Below are 22,057 nucleotides of genomic sequence, written 5' to 3' on the forward strand. Positions count from 1 at the left end.
GGACATGTCCTCCTTTTGAGCTCTTTCAGATGTGTCCTGCTGGTTTTATTATTTTTAGGCAATTGCCCTTTTTTAAGTGGGGGGGGGGGGGAATCCTTTCGTGTTCATGACAACACGTCAACCTATATGATGAAAAAAAAAACCATCTACCTGTTAGTCAATCTGAGGGGTGCTACAGGGAGAGAGAGGCACCAAACTCCAGTGAAGATCGTCTTGCTGTGCATAGCCGATCTCTTCTCTCTTTCACTCTGGAACTCTCTTCTCACTTGCTGTCCTCTCTGTGGCCACTGCACATGCATTGGGTCTCTGTTGAATTACCATAATGAGATCTTTCTTGCTACCTAGGTCTGCTTCCTTGCTTTCTCAGTTAAGAGAAGAAAAGAGGACTTAGATTAGGTAAGAAAAATCACCACTGCCTGATGCTCAGATCCAGACCAGAACCTGGGCTCTGTTCTTAGGATCTTGCAGCAATAAGAGAGACCAGTGGATGTCTTAAATAGGAGATCCTTTCTGAAAATGTGTATAATCATGCATGCCTCTACAGCATGAACCCCAAAGTGTGGTAATTAATGGGCAGCATGCAGGCCATGGATAGTTGAGCCCTGTTTTATGCAGCACACACATTGTAAATAGCACTTCCTCATCTTCCTTATCCTCATCTTCCCCCTCTGAGTACTTTCAGCCTTTGTCCTATCCCCATGCTGAGAGGGACACACATGCACTGAGCACTGGATCTGAGTCACTGAAAGTTGGGAGTAGCAGCAAAGAAGGAACTCTAGCAGTCACTTGTGGCATTCAGGGTAACTAACTAAGCTGGTTGCCCACATCGCCTGATCAAGACAGTACACACAGTTTAAGTTGACCAAAAATATTAGCAAGATTTGTTTTGCAAATGTTGGATAAGATGGCAGCCACAGTGCATGTAAATCCATAAGCAAGGTTACACACAAGACATGCACGATGACACTTAAAAGTTCCACTGGTTGCAACATCTTCATCCATATTCCCAGAAAATACCAATTTTGAACAATCTGAAGCAGGCTTTAAAATGGTGGACAAATCTAATCTTTTTCATGGACACTCATTTCATCCATCTGTAATTCAACACATAATAACCACAAATAAATCCCCCTATGGTTGGGGAGTTCATCTGAACAACATTTGTTCCCAGGGAACCTGGACAAACAGAGAACTGAAATATTGCATCAGTTTATTAAGAACTCAGAGCAATTTTCAGTTCTCTCCAAGTATTCCAAAAATGAATATCAATGGATATTTCAGATTCCAATGGACAGTCAAGTAGCAAAGTTCTCTATAAACTATCAAGGGAGAACAGATTTGATGAATCTAGTCAGAGAAGCAGTCATGATATGGCAGTGGGCTCAGCACAGGACCATATTGCTGTTAGTAGTTTATTTTCCAGGTAAAAACAACGTTTTAGTGGATGCCCTCAATTGACACCTGGAATCATATGAATGGTCAATTCACCACAGCATTCTAAAGGATCTTTTTTTACATGTGGGGGACTCCCACTCATAGATTTATTTGCAGTGCCCCAAAATCACAAACTTCCACTATATTTCTCAAAAAGTCCAGCTATCGACATCATAGCATGGACTGTATTTCTTATTCAAGGAACAGAGCACTAATTTGTTTTTCCACTGATTCCTCTCATTTCAAAGACCTTACTCAAGTTACACAAAGGGTACAGGGGATATGATTTTCATAGCTCCTGTAAGGCCTTGACAGGTATGGTTTCCATGGCTTCAAGGACTGGCAGGAGCTCTGCTAGTACATCCTACAACTTTTCAAATCTCTTGACTCAGTTAGGGGACCATCATCATTAAGAGGATTTACCAGTATCCCAGCTTCCAATAGTATCAAAATATATTAAGAGATTATACCACTTAAAGCCTCCAATTAGATTTCCTCCTCCTCAGTGGGACCTTAATGTTCTTTTATCCCTATTAATGAAGTCTCTCTTTGAATCTTTGGTATCCACTAATACGAAGTGGTTTACGTGGAAAGTCTTATTTCTTGTGACAGTAACATTGGCATGAAGAGTGAGGGAACTTCACACTCTTGTTTTGTTTCCATATACTCAGATTATCCCTAACAAAGAAATCCTGAGAATGCATCCAAAATTCTTACTTAAACTAGTATTGCAATTCCACCTAAACCAATCAATTATTCTGCCTACATTCTTTTCTAGGCCTCATTAATCATTAACTGAACAAAGTCTACTTAGACTCAATTGCAGAATAGCATTGCTATTCTACTTGGACAGAATGAAAACTGTTCAGAAAACTTTGCAATTGTTTATCTCGTATGATACCAACAAATCAAGTTGTTCAGAAAAGAAGCAAACACTTTCATCTTGGCAGGCTCACTGCATTGCCTACTGTTTCTTCAAAACAGGTATTCCTCTTTTGCAAAAAGCTCACCAAGTAAGGGTCACTGAAGCATCAGTAGCTCAGATGAATCAAACTTCTATTCAAGATAGTTGGAAAGCAGCCATTTGGATTTTCATTCACACTTTCACCAAATATTATTGTTTAGACCAGGACTCTTGTATAGTATTTTTGGCCATGCAGTTCTAAGCATTTGTTTAATTAGTATCTTCAGCTTCAATTTTTATGGGTTGCAATAAAAAAAAAAAAGACTTAAAGATAGTTTTTAGTAATCCTAAGCTTAGGAGTTCCCATTTGTGTGACTGTTTGTTACGTTTGTCCAGGAAGAAAGCAGACTTTCATACCTATAATAGGTCCTCTCCGTGGACAGCAGAACAAATCAGCCACATAATCCCACTCACCTCCCAAAGTGAAGTTAAAGCTTGGAAAAGACTGAAGCGGTTGGGGCACCTCTGCACTTGCTCAAAAAGACTTTTTTTCAGACTGTAAGAGCTAGGAGAGAACCTTTTATCCACCTCCGTGCCATCAGATGACATCACCCACCTATGTAGCTGATTTTGTTCTGCGGTCCATGGAGAACATCTGATACAAGTAAACAACTCTGCTATATCCACCTGAAGTTACCCGAGTAACTTTAGGGTATCAACTTTCCCTACCAGACTTATCCAGCAAACTTCAGCCAGATAGCACTGAATATCAACAGTCACCAGCTAAAGTTAAGCCCTCGAAACTGCTTTTTTTCATACCGGTAAGTTCTGAGTAGGTAATTTCACCCAGATAAAAGTTAGCAGTGAATGGAGAGAATTTTAATTTCTAAATTTTTGTTCGGGTAACTCAGAAAATTTCCTAGACATTGCCTTTGAATATGGACCTTATTATATTTCCAGTTTTGTTTTCTGTTCCTTTCCAAACTATTCCTAAATATTCTATTTGTTTTATTGCTGAGGCTGCACACTGAGCTGAAGATTTTAATGTATTGACCACAATGACTTTACAATCCATTTGCTGACTGATGATGCCTAATACAGAATTCAGATTTATATACCTGTAGTTCGGATTATTTTTTCCTATGTGCATCACTTTTCACTTAACCATATAAAATTTCATCTGCCATTTAGATGCCCAATTACCCTGTTTCACAAGATCTTTCTACAATTCCTCTCAATTTTTGGTATTTTAACAAATGTTAATATTTTTGTGACATCTGCAAATCTGATGACCTCACTCATTGTTCCCTTCTTCCAGATCATGAATGAAGATTTGTATTTTTATTTTGGTTTTAATTTTTCCTTAAATGACACTGTTTCCAGTACAGGTCCCTGCTGTACCTCACTATTCACTTCTTTACGTTTTGAAAAATGACCACCAGCTATCCATTCGTAATAGAACATTGCTTCCTAGTCTATGGCATTTTAATTTCTTGAATTGTCTTTCATGAGGGATCAGCTCCCAATTGGCCTAGAAACTTAGATAAAATACCATAGGTTCATGAAAATGTTTGCTGTATAAGCAGTCTTTAGCTACTTTGGAGGTCAATTTTCTAAGCAGTTTACCTAGGCATGTTCAGGTCAAAAGAGGAAAGATATGTGCATAGATTGTATTTTCTTAGCATCCAGTCAGATGAATCCAGAACATGTGGGTTATGCACCTCTACCAGGAGATGGAGACAGAGCAAACTGATGTACATTTACCCCTGCAGTGACATCAGCCTGCCAGTATTCTCTGTGCATCATAGGGATGTGCATCTCCCTACTGGGGATTGCTTCATTTTGAGAAAGGAGAATTAAGGAAAATCAGAGGTGGGCTGAAATCACAGTAGGTTTTGGAAGTGATACGAGAAGGATATGCAATGGAGTTTCGCAGTGTTCCTCAGGACATGTTCATGGAGTCCCCCTGCCTCTCCCCTCAGAAAAAGTGGGCAGTGGAGAGTACATTGACAAGGCTCCTTAGTCTGAGGGCTGTGGTCTCAGTGCCCAAGTCTCAAGAAAATACAGAGTGATACTCCATTTATTTTGACATGCCAAAGAAGGAGGGCTCCTTTCATCCTATCCTGGACCTCAAAGGTGAAACATCTTTGCATGAAAACCTGTGCTCGGTTATAATGGCTGTACAGTCAGGGGAATTTCTGACCTCCCTGGATTTGTCCAAAGTATATCTTCACATTGGTGTTTTTTGCAGTTCACAGTTCTGGGGTACAACTTTCAGTTTTGGGCATTGCCTTTTGGTCTGGCCACCGCTCCCAGAGGCTTTTCCAAGGTAATGGTAGTAGTTTCAGCAGAGTTGAGAAAGGATGGAATCCTAGAATACCCGTAATTGAATGACTGGCTGATTTGAGCCAAGTCACTGGAGGAGAGCCGCCTAGGGTCTCACAAGGTGATTTCCCTGTTGCAGGTGCTTGGCTGGGTAGTGAACCCCTAGCCAAAAGCAGTCTTCAGCCTACTCAGTCACTGGAATACCTCAGGGTTCAGTTTGACACGAAGCTGGGCAAGGTGTTCCTGCCGGAAACTCAAATTCAGAAGTTGCGAGCTCAGTTTCGTCCAGGTCTTACCTGCATATATTTATTTATTTAAAGGTTTTTATATACTGATTGCCGTTTGCACATATCGGTTTACAAAGAAAACAGTGCAATTAAAATGGAACATAACAGATAAATGCATCATAATAGTTTACAAAAAGCCTAGTTGTTATGGTAAGAGGCATACAGTTACAAGGATCAAATTGACATCATAAAAGTATAGTATAAGTTAGAAGTATTTAAGTTGATCAACTTAAGAACTATGTACAAATCTTTTGGCTTAATGGCAACCCTGGAAATAGTAATCAATCCACTAGGTGTGTTGCGACAAGGTAGAAAAAGTCCAAAAATAAGTTTCAAACAATCAATTAAATAGCAGAGAAATATTAATTCCAAGTGGTCAAATATTTATTGAAACATTAGTCCCCCGAGATGGAACCGTGTTTCGCTAGGGCTGCATCGGGAGGGACGAATAACATATAATATAACATCATTGGCAATACACCATTGAAACGAATCTCCCATTTAATCATATAAACATTACAAAAGCATAGGTGTGTATATGAATAATGAAGAACTGTGCAAAAGTTGAATTGTGTAACCACATAAAGCAAATTGCATGTAAGGAGCATACCATTCAGTTGTGCACAGGCAAGAAAGGAAATTTTGAAAGCCACACAAGGTGGCAGTGTAGGCTAAAGCACTCTGCCAGGAGTAATATTGTTCAGGGCTGTCAAAAGCATCCAAAACAAGACAAATGTGGAATGGAAACTTAAAGAAAACAGAAGGAAGATAAGTGCAGCCGAAGATGGTACAACATGAAAGCAGGGCTGCCATGGCTTTGCAGGGCAAAGAGCCCTGGAAAGTAGTACCATGGGTGAGGGTGCACTATGCGTCCTCCACACTCCCTGCTGCCTCGGTGGAATCCTCAGACTCAGGACTATTCAATTTGGCTCCACCTGCCGATGGAGGTCTCCTCCCAACTGCAGTGGTGGCTGCAGGTGGATCATCTATGAAAGGGAGTTTCCCAACCCCACCGGACTGGCTAGTACTGACAACGGATGTGAGTCTCCTTGGTTGGGGTGGTCACTGTCAGGAGCTGACAGTGCAAGGGCACTGGAATTCAAAGTCTCCCTGGAACATCAATCGGCTGGAAGCCAGGGCGGTCCGGTTGGCATGTTTACAGTTCGGCGACAGGTTGCAGGGTCGATCAGTCCGAATAATATCAGTCATTGCAATGACTTCGGCTTACATCAATCGACAGGTACCAAGAAACAACAAGTGTCACAGGAAATAGATCAATTTATGGAGTGGGCAGAGTTGCATCTCCAGATGATCTCAGCCTCACACATTGAGGGCAAAGACAAAGTAAGAGCAGACTTTCTCAGCAGGGAGAGTCTGGACCCAGGAGAGTAGGCATTGTCAGATGAGGCATTTCAGCTGGTTTGGAATTGCTGGGGTCTCCCATTCCTAGACCTGTTGGTGACTTTGTGCAATGCAAAAGTTCTGCATTTCTTCAGCTGCAGGAGGAAGTCATTGGAGATCAATGTCCTGGAGCAGGACTGGCTGGAAGACAAGTTGCTGTATGCCTTTCCTCCATGGCCCATGTTGGGCAGACTGATTTGAAGGATTGAACACCACAGAGGAATGATGCTCTTGGTCACTCCAGATGGGCGCAGGAGACTGTGGAATGCAGATCTGCGGAGGCTCCTGGTGATATCTTTGATTGGTGTTTCATATGTTTATGTATGGTATGTGTTTTGATTTTCTGTATGTTTTCTTTTTTGCACATCGCTGAAGGCTGGATTTTCAAAAGGTTAAGCCCGGCGATGCGCGTAAAGCCCTGGGACGTGTGTAAGTCCCGGGACTTACACGCGTCCCAGGGCTTTACGCGCATCGTAAGGGGCACAGGCAGGGCATGGGTGGGGCCAGGGGCATGGGCAGGGCATGGGTGGGGCCAGAGGCCTGCAACACAGCGGCCATTACCGCTGTGTTGAGGGATTGTGTGCCGGCAGTCAGCTGGCACAAAAGGTAAAACAAATTTTGGGGGCGGTTAAAGTAGGGCTGGGGGGGGGGGAAGATTAGGGGAAGGGGTGGGAAGGGAATGGGGGAAGGCAGCGTGGCTCGGCGCGCACAAGGTGCATCCCCTTCAGCGCGCCGACCCTTGATTTTATAGCTTACGCGTGCCTGCGCACGCAAGTTATAAAATTGGCTGTACATGTGCTCGCACCGGGTAGCACGCGCACATGTACGTCCATGCGCACCTTTTTAAAATCTACCCCTTAGTGTTTTAGGTGATTAACAAATTCGAATAAAGATAAAGATTCAACTTTTTGACTTCCAGCGCACAGGAACCTGTTGCAGCAAGATCAGACTCGATTTTGTATTTGAAAGGGCTCGCCTGCTGAAACATGAATACACTGCGGTAGTGATATCCACCTTGCTAAGGGCTAGAAAGCTCTCCACTTCCTTGGCCTATGTGTGGGTTTGGAGAGTGTTTGAAGCCTGGTGTGAGGATCTAGGTACACTTCCTTTCCTTGGTCAGGATTCTGCTCATTTTGGAATTTTGCAGGATGGCTTGAATAAAAGCTTAGCTGTCAATTCCTTGAAGGTACAAGTAGCGGCTCTCGTCTGTTTCAAGGGTCAAGTAAATGGTGGATCCTTGTCGGCTCATCCTTTTGTGGCTCTTTTCTGAAAGGAGTGAAACTGCTTTGTCCTCCTTTGCAGTTTCCGGTGCCCCTATGGAGTCTTAATTTGGTTTTGGATTTTTTTTGACAGACTCTGTTTAGACCGCTATGTACTCTGTTCTTGCAGTTGCTGACCTTGAAAACGGTGTTCCTTGTGGCAATTGTGCTGTGCGTAGGGTTTCTGAACTGCAGATGTTTTACTTGTCTTGCTGGGAGCCAGTTCTCCAGGGGACTCCAGGAGTGGTACAGCTGCGTACTGTTCCTTCCTTTTTTTTCCCCAAAGGTGGTCATTGAGTTTCACTTGAATCAGTCCATCTCCCTGCTGTCTCTGGACAAAGAGAGAGATGTAGAGGCATCTGTTGTGACCTTTGGATGTCAAGAGGCATATTGTCATGTATCTGGAATTTACTCAGCCTTTGCGGAAGTCGGATCACCTGTTTGTGCTTCACAGCGGTTCTAGGCAGAGAGAGCCAGCCAGCCAGCGGTTTTAGGAAGAGAGAGCCAGCCTACAATAGCTCGCTGAATTAAGGAGTTAGTCTCAGCTGCATACATGGATGCTGGGAAGCCGTTACCTACTCAGTTTAGGGCTCATTCCACTCGGGCTCAGGCAGTGTCATGGACAGAAGTTAGATTGTTGTCTCCCATCGACATTTGCCAAGCTGTGACGTGGTCCTGCTTACACATCTTTTCCAGGTATTATCATCTGGATGTTCATGTGCTTGGGTGCATCCCACTTGTTCTGGATTCATCTGATTGGACACTAAGAAATGAGAAATTACTTATCTGATAATTTCCTTTTCTTTCGGACAGATAGATGAATCCAGCTTACCACTCTTGGCTGCCAAATGATTGCATAATGATCTTCCTGTGTGCCAATGTGTTACAGGGATTACTAGCAAGTGTTACTCCAGTACCTAGACTAGTGTTATTACATTCTTGTCTGAGTGCAATGTTGCCTGTTGGCTGAGTATTGTAATGGTTATCTGTTTTTAATCATGTATTTTGCTAGTCTGTCCACAGTTGCTTTTGAAGAAGATACTGGCAGGACGATGTCACTGCAGGGGTATATATACTGTGACATCAGTTTGCTCCATCTCCATCTGCTGGTAGAGGTGCATAACCCACTTGTTCTGGATTCATCTGACTGCCCTAAAGAAAAGGAAATTATCAGGTAAGTAGTAATTTCTCATTTAAAATCACGCACACTTTTTCAACAAATTTATACCTACAAAAAAGGTAGATGCATGTGATTGCACTTACTTTGTTCCCACAAGTTTCAAAGTGACATTTGACACTATTTAATTTTGTTTCTCCCTACTAGAACATCCACCTAGTGGCCAAATGGTTGAGTACTCTGGAGAAGAAGCTGGAGCAGCACAGTGAGGGAAGCCATGAGCAGTTCCGAGTCTTTATTAGTGCAGAGCCCTCTGCTTCCTCTGAAGGCCACATTATTCCACAGGGCATCCTGGAGAACTCCATCAAAATCACCAACGAGCCTCCCACAGGAATGCATGCCAATCTGCACAAAGCTCTAGATAACTTCACTCAGGTAATAAGTGGGAGGAAACTAAGTATCTTACAAAGAAACATACAGAGAATATGCTGCAGATAAGGCCTACATTGTTCGTATTCCACATAAAAACTTCCAGAGCTTGTCTTCAAGGTGTAGCAACCATACAGGTTTCTGGGTAGATGTAAATATATGCTGCATGCATGCATACATGTGTATCACACACTGTAAACCATGCTGCATATGTATCACACATTTAAAGCATGCATATAATCCATATATTGTAAAATGTGTACATGCTATACACATTTTGCATTGTAAACTATGCATGCATATTAGAGATGTGAATCGTGTGATCGATCGTCTTAATGATCGATTTTGGCTGGGGGGGGAGGGAATCTGATCGTCGCGGTTTTTTTTTTTTTTTTTTAAATCGTTTAAATCGGGGGAGGGCGGGAAAACCGGCACACTAAAACAACCCTAAAACCCACCCCGACCCTTTAAAATAAATCCCCCACCCTCCCGAACCCCCCCAAAATGTTTTAAATTACCTGGGGTCCAGTGGGGGGGGGGGGTCCCGGTGTGATCTTCCACTCTCGGGCCACGGCTGCGTTAATATGCACTAGGGCCGTATTGCAAAATGGCGCCGGCCGTATTGCTGTATTGCAAAATGGCAATCACACCGGGACCCCCCCACTGGACCCCAGGTAATTTAAAACATTTTGGGGTGGTTCGGGAGGGTTGGGGATTTATTTTAAAGGGTCGGGGTGGGTTTTAGGGTTGTTTTAGTGTGCCGGTTTTCCCGCCCTCCCCCTTCCCCTCCCCCTCCCCCTCCCCCGATTTACGATTTTTGACGATAAATCGGGGGAATTCCTATTGTATCGCGCCTCTAACGATTTTTGACGATTTAAAATATATCGGACGATATTTTAAATCGTCAAAAAACGATTCACATCCCTAAATAAAAGCATGCTGTAAGTGTGCTGGACCCATCACACAATGTGTACTACTGAATGCATGCCTCATTCACATTGTATGCATTCCACACACTGCAAGAGGATAGTGCATACATGCACTGTGAACATACACACACAAAATATACTATTAATTTTTTTTAAATTTGATTTATATTTCACTTTTCAGCACTTCAAAGTGTGAAAGTGTGCTGCATGCATGTTAGTGCAGCATGTTTCTTGTATGCTAGAATTCTACAGGATAGTTCTCTATAAAGGGTAGCTTCTCTGCTCCTTGGTTTTTTGCTCAATCTGCTTCTCCCTGCCTGCTCATGCTACTCAACTACAACTTCTTTAGTAACATGAGAGCTGGAGGTCACTGGAAAGGATGCTATAACAAAGAATTCACCCAGCAAGCAAGGCAGTTCATTATGAATGCCAGCCATTCCCTGGGGAAATCCATAGCTGTGTGATTTATTCCCCAGTTCCAAAAAGAAGACTTTCTCTGGATCAATATGTATAATGAAATCTGGAAAATCAAACTCTTTGGTTTAAGAGTTTTAAGGGATTCACATTCAATAAATATAAATAATTAGCAATTATGCAGCATCTATTTGTTCTAAACATTAAATGCCCTCTAATTTGGAACACCTTGGTGGCAAATGAACTGCCAGGTTATCTCCATTAAAGAATTTGATTAAGTAGTGTACACATCTTACTTAAACAAACTCATGCCTGTCTTTAATGTGACTTCATTACTTGCAGTCTGAAGCTGCAGAGAAAGTGCTTTTGTCTTTTCAAAAATATACTGTCTCCTTTCTGGGGCTTTCCCCCATGCTATTATCTACTGTGAGCTCTTGACTGAGCACCAGAATCTGTGGGGAGATGTTTTCATACTTCTTTCTTTCTTTCCATCTGTCAGGCTACATTCCCAGTAAGAATTAATCAAACCCAGTAAAACATCTTAAAATCCCACTGAAATTAACAGACTGCAGTCTTTTAGGAGAAGAATGTGCATATTAATCATTCCCTAATTCAGAGGAACCTATGATCTTAAAGTGGTGATATATTTTAGGTACCATGGCATCTCTTGTCATATTCATTTGAGATGACTAGTAATGGTGACACTGGCTTTACATCAGTGTCTGAATCAGGGCTGCCAAACTCAAATTCTAAAATTTGTCATCATGGTTGTGGACAGATAAAGCCACCATATCTGATTACCCTAACAGCTTGGGCAGTTCTTCATGAAATGAGGTTTAATGCACAAGTATAAATCCCAGCCTGCTCAAAGACAGGCCCACTTAAAACATGCATGAGGCACAATTTTATGCACGTGTAATAAAGTCCATAGTTTTATTGGGGATTGAAGCCAAATCTGATGGTCATGCTGTCCCTTTACTGACTTTTGGGAAGTTTTTGGGTATCAGAAGTTTCCTCTCCCTGGTTCTGTAGCTGAATGCTTTTCCTGTGGGGTTTTCATTTGTAGTCTGCTTATCCATTGTTCTCTAACTGATATTCAGCATTCCTGTTCATCCGCAGATCAGTCCAGACTCATGGGTTTTTCATCCCTGCCAGCAGATGGAGACAGAAAAACGTTTCACTGACACTGTCCTATAACCTACCATGCCACCTGCGTTCCTCAGTATTTCTCTGTTTCCAGCAGATGGTAGAGGTGTAAAACCTGCAGTCTGGGAAAACAAAAAAAAGAACAGATGTATTTAAAGAGAAGAAAAAGATTTCCTCCCAGGAGGTTGCTAGGTCCTGGTGGGGCCATCCCTCCTGATCTGAGGTGGACAAGCAGGGAGTTGGTGACCCTTTAGTTGTCTCAGTCCTTTCTCCTTGGGGGTTGAAAGCTGGTGGTTCAGATTCCCTCTTCTCTAGGAGGACCTATTGGAAACCCCCCTGCAATTCTTCAGCTTCTTCTTCAGGGAAATAGCCACTTTTGTTGTTGTTATTAAAGGTTATTTAAAAAAAATAAGTTAAGTACTGCAGCAGTCTGAACTGGGGAAGGGTGTCCTGCTCAATGGTGCCAGCATAGCAGCAGCATCCGGGGACCCTGGCGAGGGTATGAGTGTACTTGCCATGACACATGGCTTCTAACCATGCAGTTGGGCCTGCAAGGGTTGAACGCAGGGGAATGGCATGCGGCAGTAGCTGCCGGTCTTGTGGCAATTCGTACGCTCATCTTTTGTGTGTAGGTCTCTGGTAGGGAAGACAGTTCAGGCGGGCTCCTCCAGTGTACAAAAAACAGTAGCAGTCCAAACAAGGGGCAGGCACATCTAAGGTGGCCACCAATTTTTTTCCCATCAGCACGGGAATGGAGACCATCTTGGCCTCAGGGGCAGCAGCAGCAGGTCCTTCTGGGGAGTCAGAAGATTCCCCTCTGTCATTGTCTCCTGCCATTCAGGGCCTTGAAGGAGGGCAGGAAGCTGCTTCTGAGGGAGAAGAGGACCTCCTGGGGAGGACTCTGAAGATTCCTCTGCTTTTTCTTCAGAGTTTGTGCTGCTCATGCACAAAGCTTATTTGGCCAGGAAACGGGTGAGCGGGGGATGTAGAAGTCTCAGTCTGAAAGGCTGCTTAGATTATGTCCCATGAAAAGACCCAAGGTTTCGCAGGGGAAGGGATCTGCATGTATTCAGAAGGTCCTGGGGCTGACAGCTTGCCAGAATAGCCCTGGAGAGGACTCTGAGGATTTGGTTCCGCTGGCAGACAATTCTCCTGGTGTGAATTCCATTTCCGACTTTTCTGATCTGGATGAGGTTCTTGAATTAGGTGCCTGTCACTGAAGGGAAAGATCCTAAAGTGGTGCACCTCTTCTGCAAAGAGCAACTGCAGCCCTTGATTCCCTATGTTCTGAAGAAGTTGGGGGATCAAGGAATCTGACCAGAAAGGTGTGGTCATGGAGAGCTTGAGGGACCTTTTCACAAATCAGTGAAGAAGTTGATGGTCAGAGAATGGGATACTCAAGAGACTGGCCTGAAGGTTGTCAGGGCAATGGCCAAGAAGACACACTCATGCTTTTAATGCTTCTGAAGGTGGACCTTTTTGTATCTGTGGTAACTAAGACCATCATTCCAGTGGCAGGTTCAACTGCACTGAAGGATGTGCGGGATCAGAAGTTGGAGGTTCATCTCAAGAAGATTTGTGAAGTGTCTGCATTAGGCATATGGGCTGCAGTTTGCAGTAGCTTTATGCAGAGGACTTGCCTACACTGGTTCCATTAATTGCAGGCCAAGGAGCCTGTGTCTGTATCTGCAGCAAAACAGGCAGAACATCTGGAGGCTGTGGTGGTGTATGTTGCAGATGCTTTATATGATCTCACCAGAGATCTTCTTCAAGAATTATGATGTTGACTGTATCGTCCAGGCATCTCCTTTTGTTAAGTAACTGGTCAGGGGATGTCTGGTTCAAGTCACAGTTGGGGGCTTTGCCTTTCAAGGGCAAACTTCTGTTTGGAGAGGACTTGGAAGAGCTGCTAAAGCATCTGGGAGAGACCAAATTGTCAGAGGACAAACCAAAGGGAGGAAAGATGTCTATTCCTGTGCATTCCCATTTTCGAGATAATAAGTGATTTCACAAAATAGGCCTCCTGTGGATACTCTAGTAAACTCAGTCCTGGGGCCAGTCCTTTCATGGTAAAAGGAAGCCAAACTGACAACCCTGGATAGGGATCTAGTGGAGCTAAGTCTTCGCAATGAAGTGAGGCCGGTCCACTCCTCTATTCCAGCAACTGGAGGTCATCTCACATTTGTTTTACGAGAGATGGGCCAAAATTATCACAGATCAGTGGTTCCTAAGTGGCATAAGAGAAGGCTATGCATTAAAATTTGCTCATCTAATCAGAGACACATTCATGGTCTCTCCTTGCACTCCACTTGCCAAAAGTGTGGCAGTGTAGGGGACCGTAGACTCTTTGAAGCCCCTGGGGGCCAGTGTCCCTGTTCCTATAGGGAGGCAGAGAAACAGGAAGGTATTCCATTTATTTTGTGGTGCCGAAAAGGAAGGGACCTTCTGTCCAATTTTAGATTTAAAGACGGTAATGCAGCTCTCAAGGTTCCCCGTTTTCGTACGGAGACTCTGCGCTCAGTCATTGCCGCAGTGTTCAAAGGAGAGTTTCTGGTGTCCCTAGATGTGGCAGAAGTGAATCTGCACATAGCAATCCAAACATAACACCAGAGGTTCCTACGGTTCATGGTTCTCAGGAAGCATTTTCAGTTTTGTGCCTTCCTTTCGAATTGGCGATGGCTGCACATACTTTCACCAAGGTGATGGTAGTGGTAGCAGCAGCTCCATGAAAAGAGGGCATGCTAGTCCACTCATATCTAGATGACTGGCTCATTCAGGCAAAGTCAGAGGTCCTCTGTTGGCAGTCAATGCAACAGGTTCTGCAGAAATTGAGATCCCTGAGCTGGGTTATAAATCTAGCGAAAATCCATCTTGCACCTTCTCAAGTTTTGGAATACATTAGGAGCCTGTTTTAACACCGGGTATCGCATGCTTAAGCATCAAATGCAGGTTTGCATTCTTTTAGGGCTTTCTGTGCCCAAGGTCTGGGACTACTTTTAGATTTTGGGCTCTATGGCATTGATCTTGAAGATGGTCCCTTGGGAGTTTGCTCATATGCAGCCTCTGCAGTGGGCTCTCCTTTCCTGTAGGAATCCATTGTTGGGGCAGTTTCATCTTCCGCTTCTACTCGGGGGGGAAGGGAGGTTACCAGGTTCAATTTTTCGCGGTGGTTTGCTCAGGCCTATCTGAGTCACAGAGTGAAGTTTAAGGTTCCAAAGTGACCACCAATGCCAGTCTCTTTGGTTGGGGAGTGGCATGCCAGGATCAGTCGGCTCAGGGCCAGTGGTTGAAGGAAGAGGCATTATGGTCTATCAATCGGTTAGAGATGAAGGTGGTATGTTTCGTGTTACTTGCCTTTCTGCCATGGTTATGCTGCCGGCCTGTATGAATTTTGTATGACAGTGCAATAACAGTGGCTTACATCAATCAGCAGGGAGGAACCAAGAGTCGAGCAGTGGCATAGGAAGCCAGGAGTTGCTTTGCTGGGCAGAGCAGCATCTGGCTCTGTTAGTGGCATCTCACATAGCAGGGGTGGACAACATACAGATGGATTTTCTCAGCTGGCAGCGGTTGGACTCCAAAGAGTGAGAACTGGCAAAGGAGGCAATGTGTTTCATTCAAGTCAGATGGAGCATTCTTCACATGGACTTAATGGTGTTTCAACAGAACACAAAAGTGCCTATTTTTTATAGTCACAGGCGAGAGTACGGGGCAGAAGGCATTGATGCCCTGATCCTATTCTGGCCTCGGGGGATTCTATTTTGTTTTTCTTCTGTGGCCACTGGTGGACAAGGTACTATGGGTGATAGAGAAACATCTAGGTGAGTTGATCCTTGTGGCCACAGCAATCATGGTTCATGGACCTGGTCAATATAGTGGTAGATGGGCCATTGAGGTTTGGTCATCAGCCAAAGCTGCTTCATCAGGGTCCAATATTTTCTGATCAGGTGGCTCACTTTTGTCTCGCAGCTTGGTTTTTGAAAGGAAGTGTCTAAGATGGAAGGGGTATTTGGAGGATGTCGTCATCACTTTGCTGCAGGCAAGAAGACCATCCATTTCCTTAGCCTATGTGAGGATTTTGGAGGGTCTTTGACTCCTGGTGTATCAGTCTGGGAGTGAAACCCACTCATGCTTTTGTTGCATACATTTTAACTTTTTTACAAGAAGGTTTGGTTAAAGGATTAGCCTTTAACTCCCTTAGGGTGCAAGTGGAAGCTTTGAGCCCTGAAGAAACCTAACCATATCCACGCATTCAGATGTGGTTAGGTTTCTTTAAGGAGCAAAGCATTTGTGTCCTCCAATGTGAAAGATATGTCCCTCTTGGAATCTTAATTTGGTCCTAAGGGGGGGATGTGTGCGGCTCCATTTGAACCTCTAAAGAGGTCACCCTAAAGGTAGTTTTTCTAGTGGAAATTTGTTTGGCCTGAAAAATTTCAGAACTTCTGGCACTGGCATGTAAAGATCCCTTTTTACAGATTTCGGACTCTGGGGTTTCATTATGTACGATACCCTCCTTTCTTCTGAAGATTGTGTCGGCGTTCCATTAGAATGAAATGGTGGAGCTTCTGGCTTTTCCAAATTTGGACTCATCCATGCTGCATGCGAAGGATTTGTGACTATTGGATGTGAGATGGGTGTTTTTGATATATCTCAGTCACTAATAGTTTCAAAATGTTGGATCATCTTTTTGTAATTTGTAGTGATCCAAGAAAATAGTTTAAGGCTTCCAAGTCGACTATTGCACGTTTAACTGAAGAAGGCTATAGGATCAGCTTGCATTTGTCGAGTCATCCTGTACCATATGGTTTAAGCGCTCACTCTAAGTGCTCTCAGATGGCCACCTGATGGAATTTTCAACAGGTGTCGCTTTGAGATTTGTCAGGTGGCTACTTAGAAATCATTGCACACTTTTGGCAGGCATTGTTGTTTGGATGTTTAGGCTCCAGAGATCATGGGCTTCGGTGAGAGTGTTCTACTGTCATGGTCCTACCTTGGTTAGGAAAGCTTGGGTACATCTGAACTAATGTGGATTTGAACAGGAAAGGAAAATTGGTTCTTACCTGCTAATTTTGTTCCTAGAATACCACAGATCAGTTCAGAGTCCCACCCTTTTGGGAGAGTCTGCTCATACGGACCCTTTTGGGAGAGTCTGCTCATACGGGCAGTTGTATATATAACAAAGAATTGAGAGTTTAATGATGTTTTCCTTTTGTTATTATTGGAATGGATTTTCCATTTCAAGACTTCACCTTTCCCCTGCTCATTAAGCGGGTTTAAGTCAATTTAATTAGGGTTTTCTATTTATTTATCTTGGCTTGGGTACAGGTGAATACTGAGGGACTGCAGGTGGTGTGCTAGGTTATAGGGCAGTGTCAGTGAAACTTTTTTCTCTGTCTCCATCTGCTGGCAGGGATGCAAAACCCAGGAGTCTGGACTGATCTGTGGTATTCCAGGAACGAAAATTAGCAGGTAAGATCCAATTTTCCTTTCTTTTTATATCCCTGCTCTACTAATCATGTTAAGGATCTCTGAAGTAAAGATAAAGGTCCCCTGGGTGGATGATGTTTCTGAGTCGGGCTCCAAGGGCCTCCCTTCAGACAATTCTCCTTCAGAGGAGTGAAGGAAGTCTCCGCCTGAGGACTTGACCTTCACAGGGTTTGTGAGGGTGATGGAAGAAGCCATCCCTTTTCAGTTTTTGATGGAGGAGGATGCCAGGCACAAAATGCTTGAGATCCTCTAGTTCATGGAGCCTCCTAAGGAGGTCATGGCGTCCTGGTACACAAGATCCTTAAGGAATTGCTGATGATGATATGGGAACACCCCCTCACAGTGCCTCCCATGAATAAGAAGGCAGGCAGGGTTTACTTCATGCAGAAGGCTGCCAGCTTCAAAAAGCATCAGCTACCCCACCATTCAGTGGTGGTCGAATCTGCCCTCAAGAGGCCCAAGCGCTCTCGGATCCATTCCTCTGCATCCCTGGGGAGGACCATAGAGTGATGGATGCTCTAGGGAGGAAAGTATTTCAAGGCACCATGCTTTTGCCCGCATTTCCGCCTACCAGCTCTACATGAGCCAGTACTCGCAGGATATCTGGAAGCAGGTGCAGGAGGTGACTGAGGAGCTGCCTCAACAGCAACAGGATACCCTCATGTTGCTGGTGCATTAGGGCTTGGAGTACAGAAAACATGAGGTCTGTGTGACCTACGATGTTTTCGAGATGGCACCGAGAGTCTCTGCAGCAGGAATCTGCGCCCGCAAAATGGCATGGCTGTGGGCCTCAGATCTCTAACCAGAGGTACAGAAAGGACTCACTTACATACCGTGTACTGGAGAGAGGGAGACGACCACCAAGAAACCCTCCAGCAACTCTCCACCAGTACTCTAGACCCATCCTCCTCATTCAGGAGGCCAGCAAGACTGGGACCAAGGAAGTACTATCCTTTGCCTCCTCGTTCCCATCAAGACTATCGGGGTTCCTGCAGCCTTCCCAGGCAGCAGATAGTACCCCCCCAAGCGCCAGTCGGCTTCTCAGTCGTGGATGGGGTTTTGACTGGGCCACAGGGAACGTAACTCTGCAGGGATTTACCCATACCTGGGTTGATAGACCCTCCGGTCAGAGGCAGGCTGCGATTCTTTGTGAACCAGTGGACCAGTATAACCTCGGACCAGTGGGTTCTGTCCATCATCCGCCAAGGGTTCCAATTGAATCTATTGGGTGCCCCACCAAATAGATGGGCAATTTTCAAAGAACCCTTTTCCATGGGTAAAAAGTTATTTCACTCAAGGAAATGATTGATTTGTACTCTCTTAGCATTTCTTACTTCTACACCATCTTTTGAATAGTGCAGTATTTTTTTTGTTGTTATAACTAAGGGGTCGATTTTAAAAGGAGCGCACACGCATCCATGTGCGCACAGTTCCTGGTATGTGCACATATATGAGGCTATTTTATAACATGCACGTGTCGATGTGCGCATGTTACAAAATACGGGTCCTGAGTGCACATGTGAGCCAAATTTTCATGTCCATGCGTTCATATGCGGGCGGGTGGCCTGCTGTGTGCGGGGGGGGAGGGGGGGAAGAATTTTTGAAAAATATGCACGTCGACACAATCAGGCCCCCCCAGTTCCCTCCCAGTCCACTTCAGTTACAGAAAGACTAGGAGGAAACTTTCTTACCTCTAACCCTATCCTTCCTCCCTCTTCCCCTCTCCGCTCCTAAACCTACGCTAACTATCTCTAAATTTTTTATTTTGTTACTTACTGCTCCTCTGGAGCAGAAGTAGTCTCTACTCGCCAGCCAGCTGCCGGTGCGCACTTCTCCGGGACAGTGTCGAATGGCGCTGTCCTGGCCTGCCTCCCCCCAGCCCAGCCCCACCCAGATGACACCCCCGGCCTGCCCCTTTTGCAGGGCCCCGCACATCTACACGTAACCTCCCGTTTTTATGCGCTCGGCCCTTTTAAAATTGGGCCTTAAGAGCATAATACTGTGCAGGATGACTTTATTTATGGATAATTAATAATCCCCTTGTTTTACTTTTTAAATCCACCTTTATATTGTGAACTATAATTACCTGCATCATGTATATGTTTATTCTTCATTTTATGTTTTTATGTATTTTTCCCTTTTCATTGCTTGCCTGATGCAACCAGCCTTTTTTCCTTAATTTCTGACTTTGGGAATTTTGAATATATCAATTAAAAAAAAAAGAATAACTTCCTTTCATTAAAAAATATTAGTTTTGAAGTTGGGCTAATCTTAAACTGTTGCCAAATTAGCAACCACACAGGCTTCCCCACCCACTCAAGAGCAGTGAAAGAACTGATTCAAGTTTCTCAAATTGGTACCTAGCATGTTGTTGTCTAGAGCACACACTTCTAGTATCCATCCTTGGAAAAGGACGCAGTCCAAAAATATATGCATGAGGTTCAAAATTTCACTGTAGATGTCTGTGGCAAATTTTGCAAATATCCTTAAACTGACTTCTTGTTTGCCAGGCCAGCACCTTGGCCCTCAATTGAATCTCGCATTTTTCCCCTTAATTGGTTAACAACATCAAGCGTTAATTTATGAAATGGAGTTTGATCGGATGTCCATTGAAATAAATGGAATCCTGCAGCTTTCCAGGTCAATGATACAGTGTTAATGCAAAGGTTTTGAGTGGGTTCTCATTCTCACAGGACAAGCAGGATGGTAGTCCTCACATATGGGTGACATCATAGGATGGAGCCCAATCACGGAAAACTTTTGTCAAAGTTTCTAGAGCTTTGACTGACACCTACTGGGTATGCCCAGCATTGCACTAAACCTGCAGCCAGCAGGGGTCCCCCTTCAGTCTTCTTTTTTCCATGCAGCAGTAGCCACGCGGGTTAAGGAGCTCCACAGAGATTCCTGACAGGAATTTTCCTCATGGAATTACTAAAAACTTTCATACCCCACAGGGGTCCCTCCTTCCAATTTTTGACTCCGTGGTACTCCGGTAAGTTTTTACCCATTTTCGGTCGATTCCTGTTGAGTTTGGCCCTCGCGGCCTACTGGCCGTCGACCGTACCGCGGCTCAATTTTTTCAGAGGCCATGGCGTCGAGGTTCCGTCAGTGCCCGGACTGTACTCGTACCATGTCCATAACAGACCCTCATAAAGTCTGTGTAATGTGTCTTGGGTGCGAACATGATGTCTTGACCTGCACTAAATGTGCCTTAATGACACCTAAAGGTCGCAAGGCCAGAATGGAGAAGATGGAACTTCTCTTCCGTTCTCAAACCCCGACGCCGTCCATTGCATCGACGTCGTCCGAACCGGCACCGTCCACTTCGCACCAGTATCGGCCACCGGACGGTGACCGTCCAGCGTCGACGACTTCTCGGCCTTTGACTACCTCTACCCCCCCTCAGGACCGAGGGGATCGTAGAGAGAAACATCGGCATCGACACCGGAAGTCTCGGACCATCGATGAAGGAGTCATCGACCTTGCCATCGTCCAAGCCGCCGTCGAAGAAACCCCGTCCAGAAAAGGCACCGACCCTTTCTGCGACCGGGTCACCGAGGCAACCCTCACCCGGGCAGGTATCGGGAGCCGCGACTCCACCTTTAACGGTTGTCCCTCCGGCTATGCCTCTGCCTCCTTCTTCCCTTCCAGAGCCGGGGCTGCTTGCTCCAGGTCTCCATGAAGAACTGGACCGGATGGTTCAGGAGGCCATTAATAAGGCAATACACAGACTCCAAGGTCCCCCGGCGCCGAAATCTGTGCTGGTCGCGGAACTGACCATCGATCCCATTCCGGTAGTATTGGCACCTCTGCTTTCGAAGATGGAAGTGCTTATAGCCGCTTTTCCACCGATGGATCCTGGGTCACCGATGGCTCCGGTGCCTTCCCCGCTTACTCTGTCATTGGGAGGAGAAACACCGTTCTGCATTCCGCCGTGTCCTGCCAATGCCTCAACCATCGATGCCGATGCACCCCTCGGCACCACCGATACATCCATCAATGCCCTCGATGCCTTCATCTGTGCCTCCAGTACTTCCCTTGATGCCTTCGGAGCCTAGACCGGGAATACTATCGTCCCATACTTCTCAGGTTCCTAGAGGGGCAGGTGCTGATCCCTATGACACCTGGACCGACGATTCTTCTCAAGACACCGATGACTTGCCATCGCCACCTTCTCCTACTGAAAGCAGGAAGCGTTCTCCTCCAGAGGGACGTATCCTTCATAAAATTTGTGAAGGAAATGTCTGAATTGGTTCCCTTCCAATTGCAGACTGAACAAGATGACAGACATCAATTGATGGAGCTGTTACAATTCCTGGATGCTCCCAAGGAAATAACCTCCATCCCTATTCACCAGGTTCTTTTGAATCTCCTCAAAAAGAACTGGGAACACCCTGGTTCTGTTGCTCCAGTCAACAGAAAAGCTGATGCCACTTATTTGGTCCAGTCAGCCCCAGGATTCCAGAAAACTCAGCTGGATCACCAATCTGTGGTTGTAGAATCTGCCCATAAAAGGGCAAAAAGATCAAAACCCCACTCTTCCTTTCCCCCAGATAAGGAACAGAAATTCCTGGATGCCATTGGCCAGCGTGTCTTCCAGGGATTGATGCTTATCTCTCGGATCGCCTCCTACCAGCTGTATATGACCCAGTTCAACAGGGTCTTATTCAAGCAGATACAGGACTTTGCAGAGTCCCTGTCTCAGCAATTCCAGGAACAACTTCTAACCCTAGTACACAAGGGTTTTGATGCAGGGAAGCATGAAATAAGATCCTCTTATGATATCTTTGACACCACTTCCAGGGAATCTGCAACTGCTATTTCGGCAAGAAGATGGGCCTGGCTTAAGTCTTCGGACTTGCGCACTGAAGTACAAGACAGATTAACTGATCTGCCCTGCATAGGAGGCAATCTGTTTGGCGAAC

The 22,057-nt window shown here is 44.9% G+C and overlaps 1 protein-coding gene across 1 annotated transcript in view; it reads left to right on the forward strand.

The window, feature by feature from the left end:
* The window catches only part of DNAH9 (dynein axonemal heavy chain 9), a 1,128,006-nt gene that overhangs the window by 957,107 nt on the left and 148,842 nt on the right, over window positions 1–22,057 (forward strand). Inside the window, exon 63 of the mRNA XM_029600235.1 lies at window positions 8,935–9,162. Coding sequence (XP_029456095.1) covers window positions 8,935–9,162 — 228 coding nt within the window. The remainder of the gene's footprint in view (window positions 1–8,934; window positions 9,163–22,057) is intronic.

Source organism: Rhinatrema bivittatum, chromosome 4 (assembly GCF_901001135.1).
Source record: "Rhinatrema bivittatum chromosome 4, aRhiBiv1.1, whole genome shotgun sequence".
NCBI classification, from domain to species: domain Eukaryota; kingdom Metazoa; phylum Chordata; class Amphibia; order Gymnophiona; family Rhinatrematidae; genus Rhinatrema; species Rhinatrema bivittatum.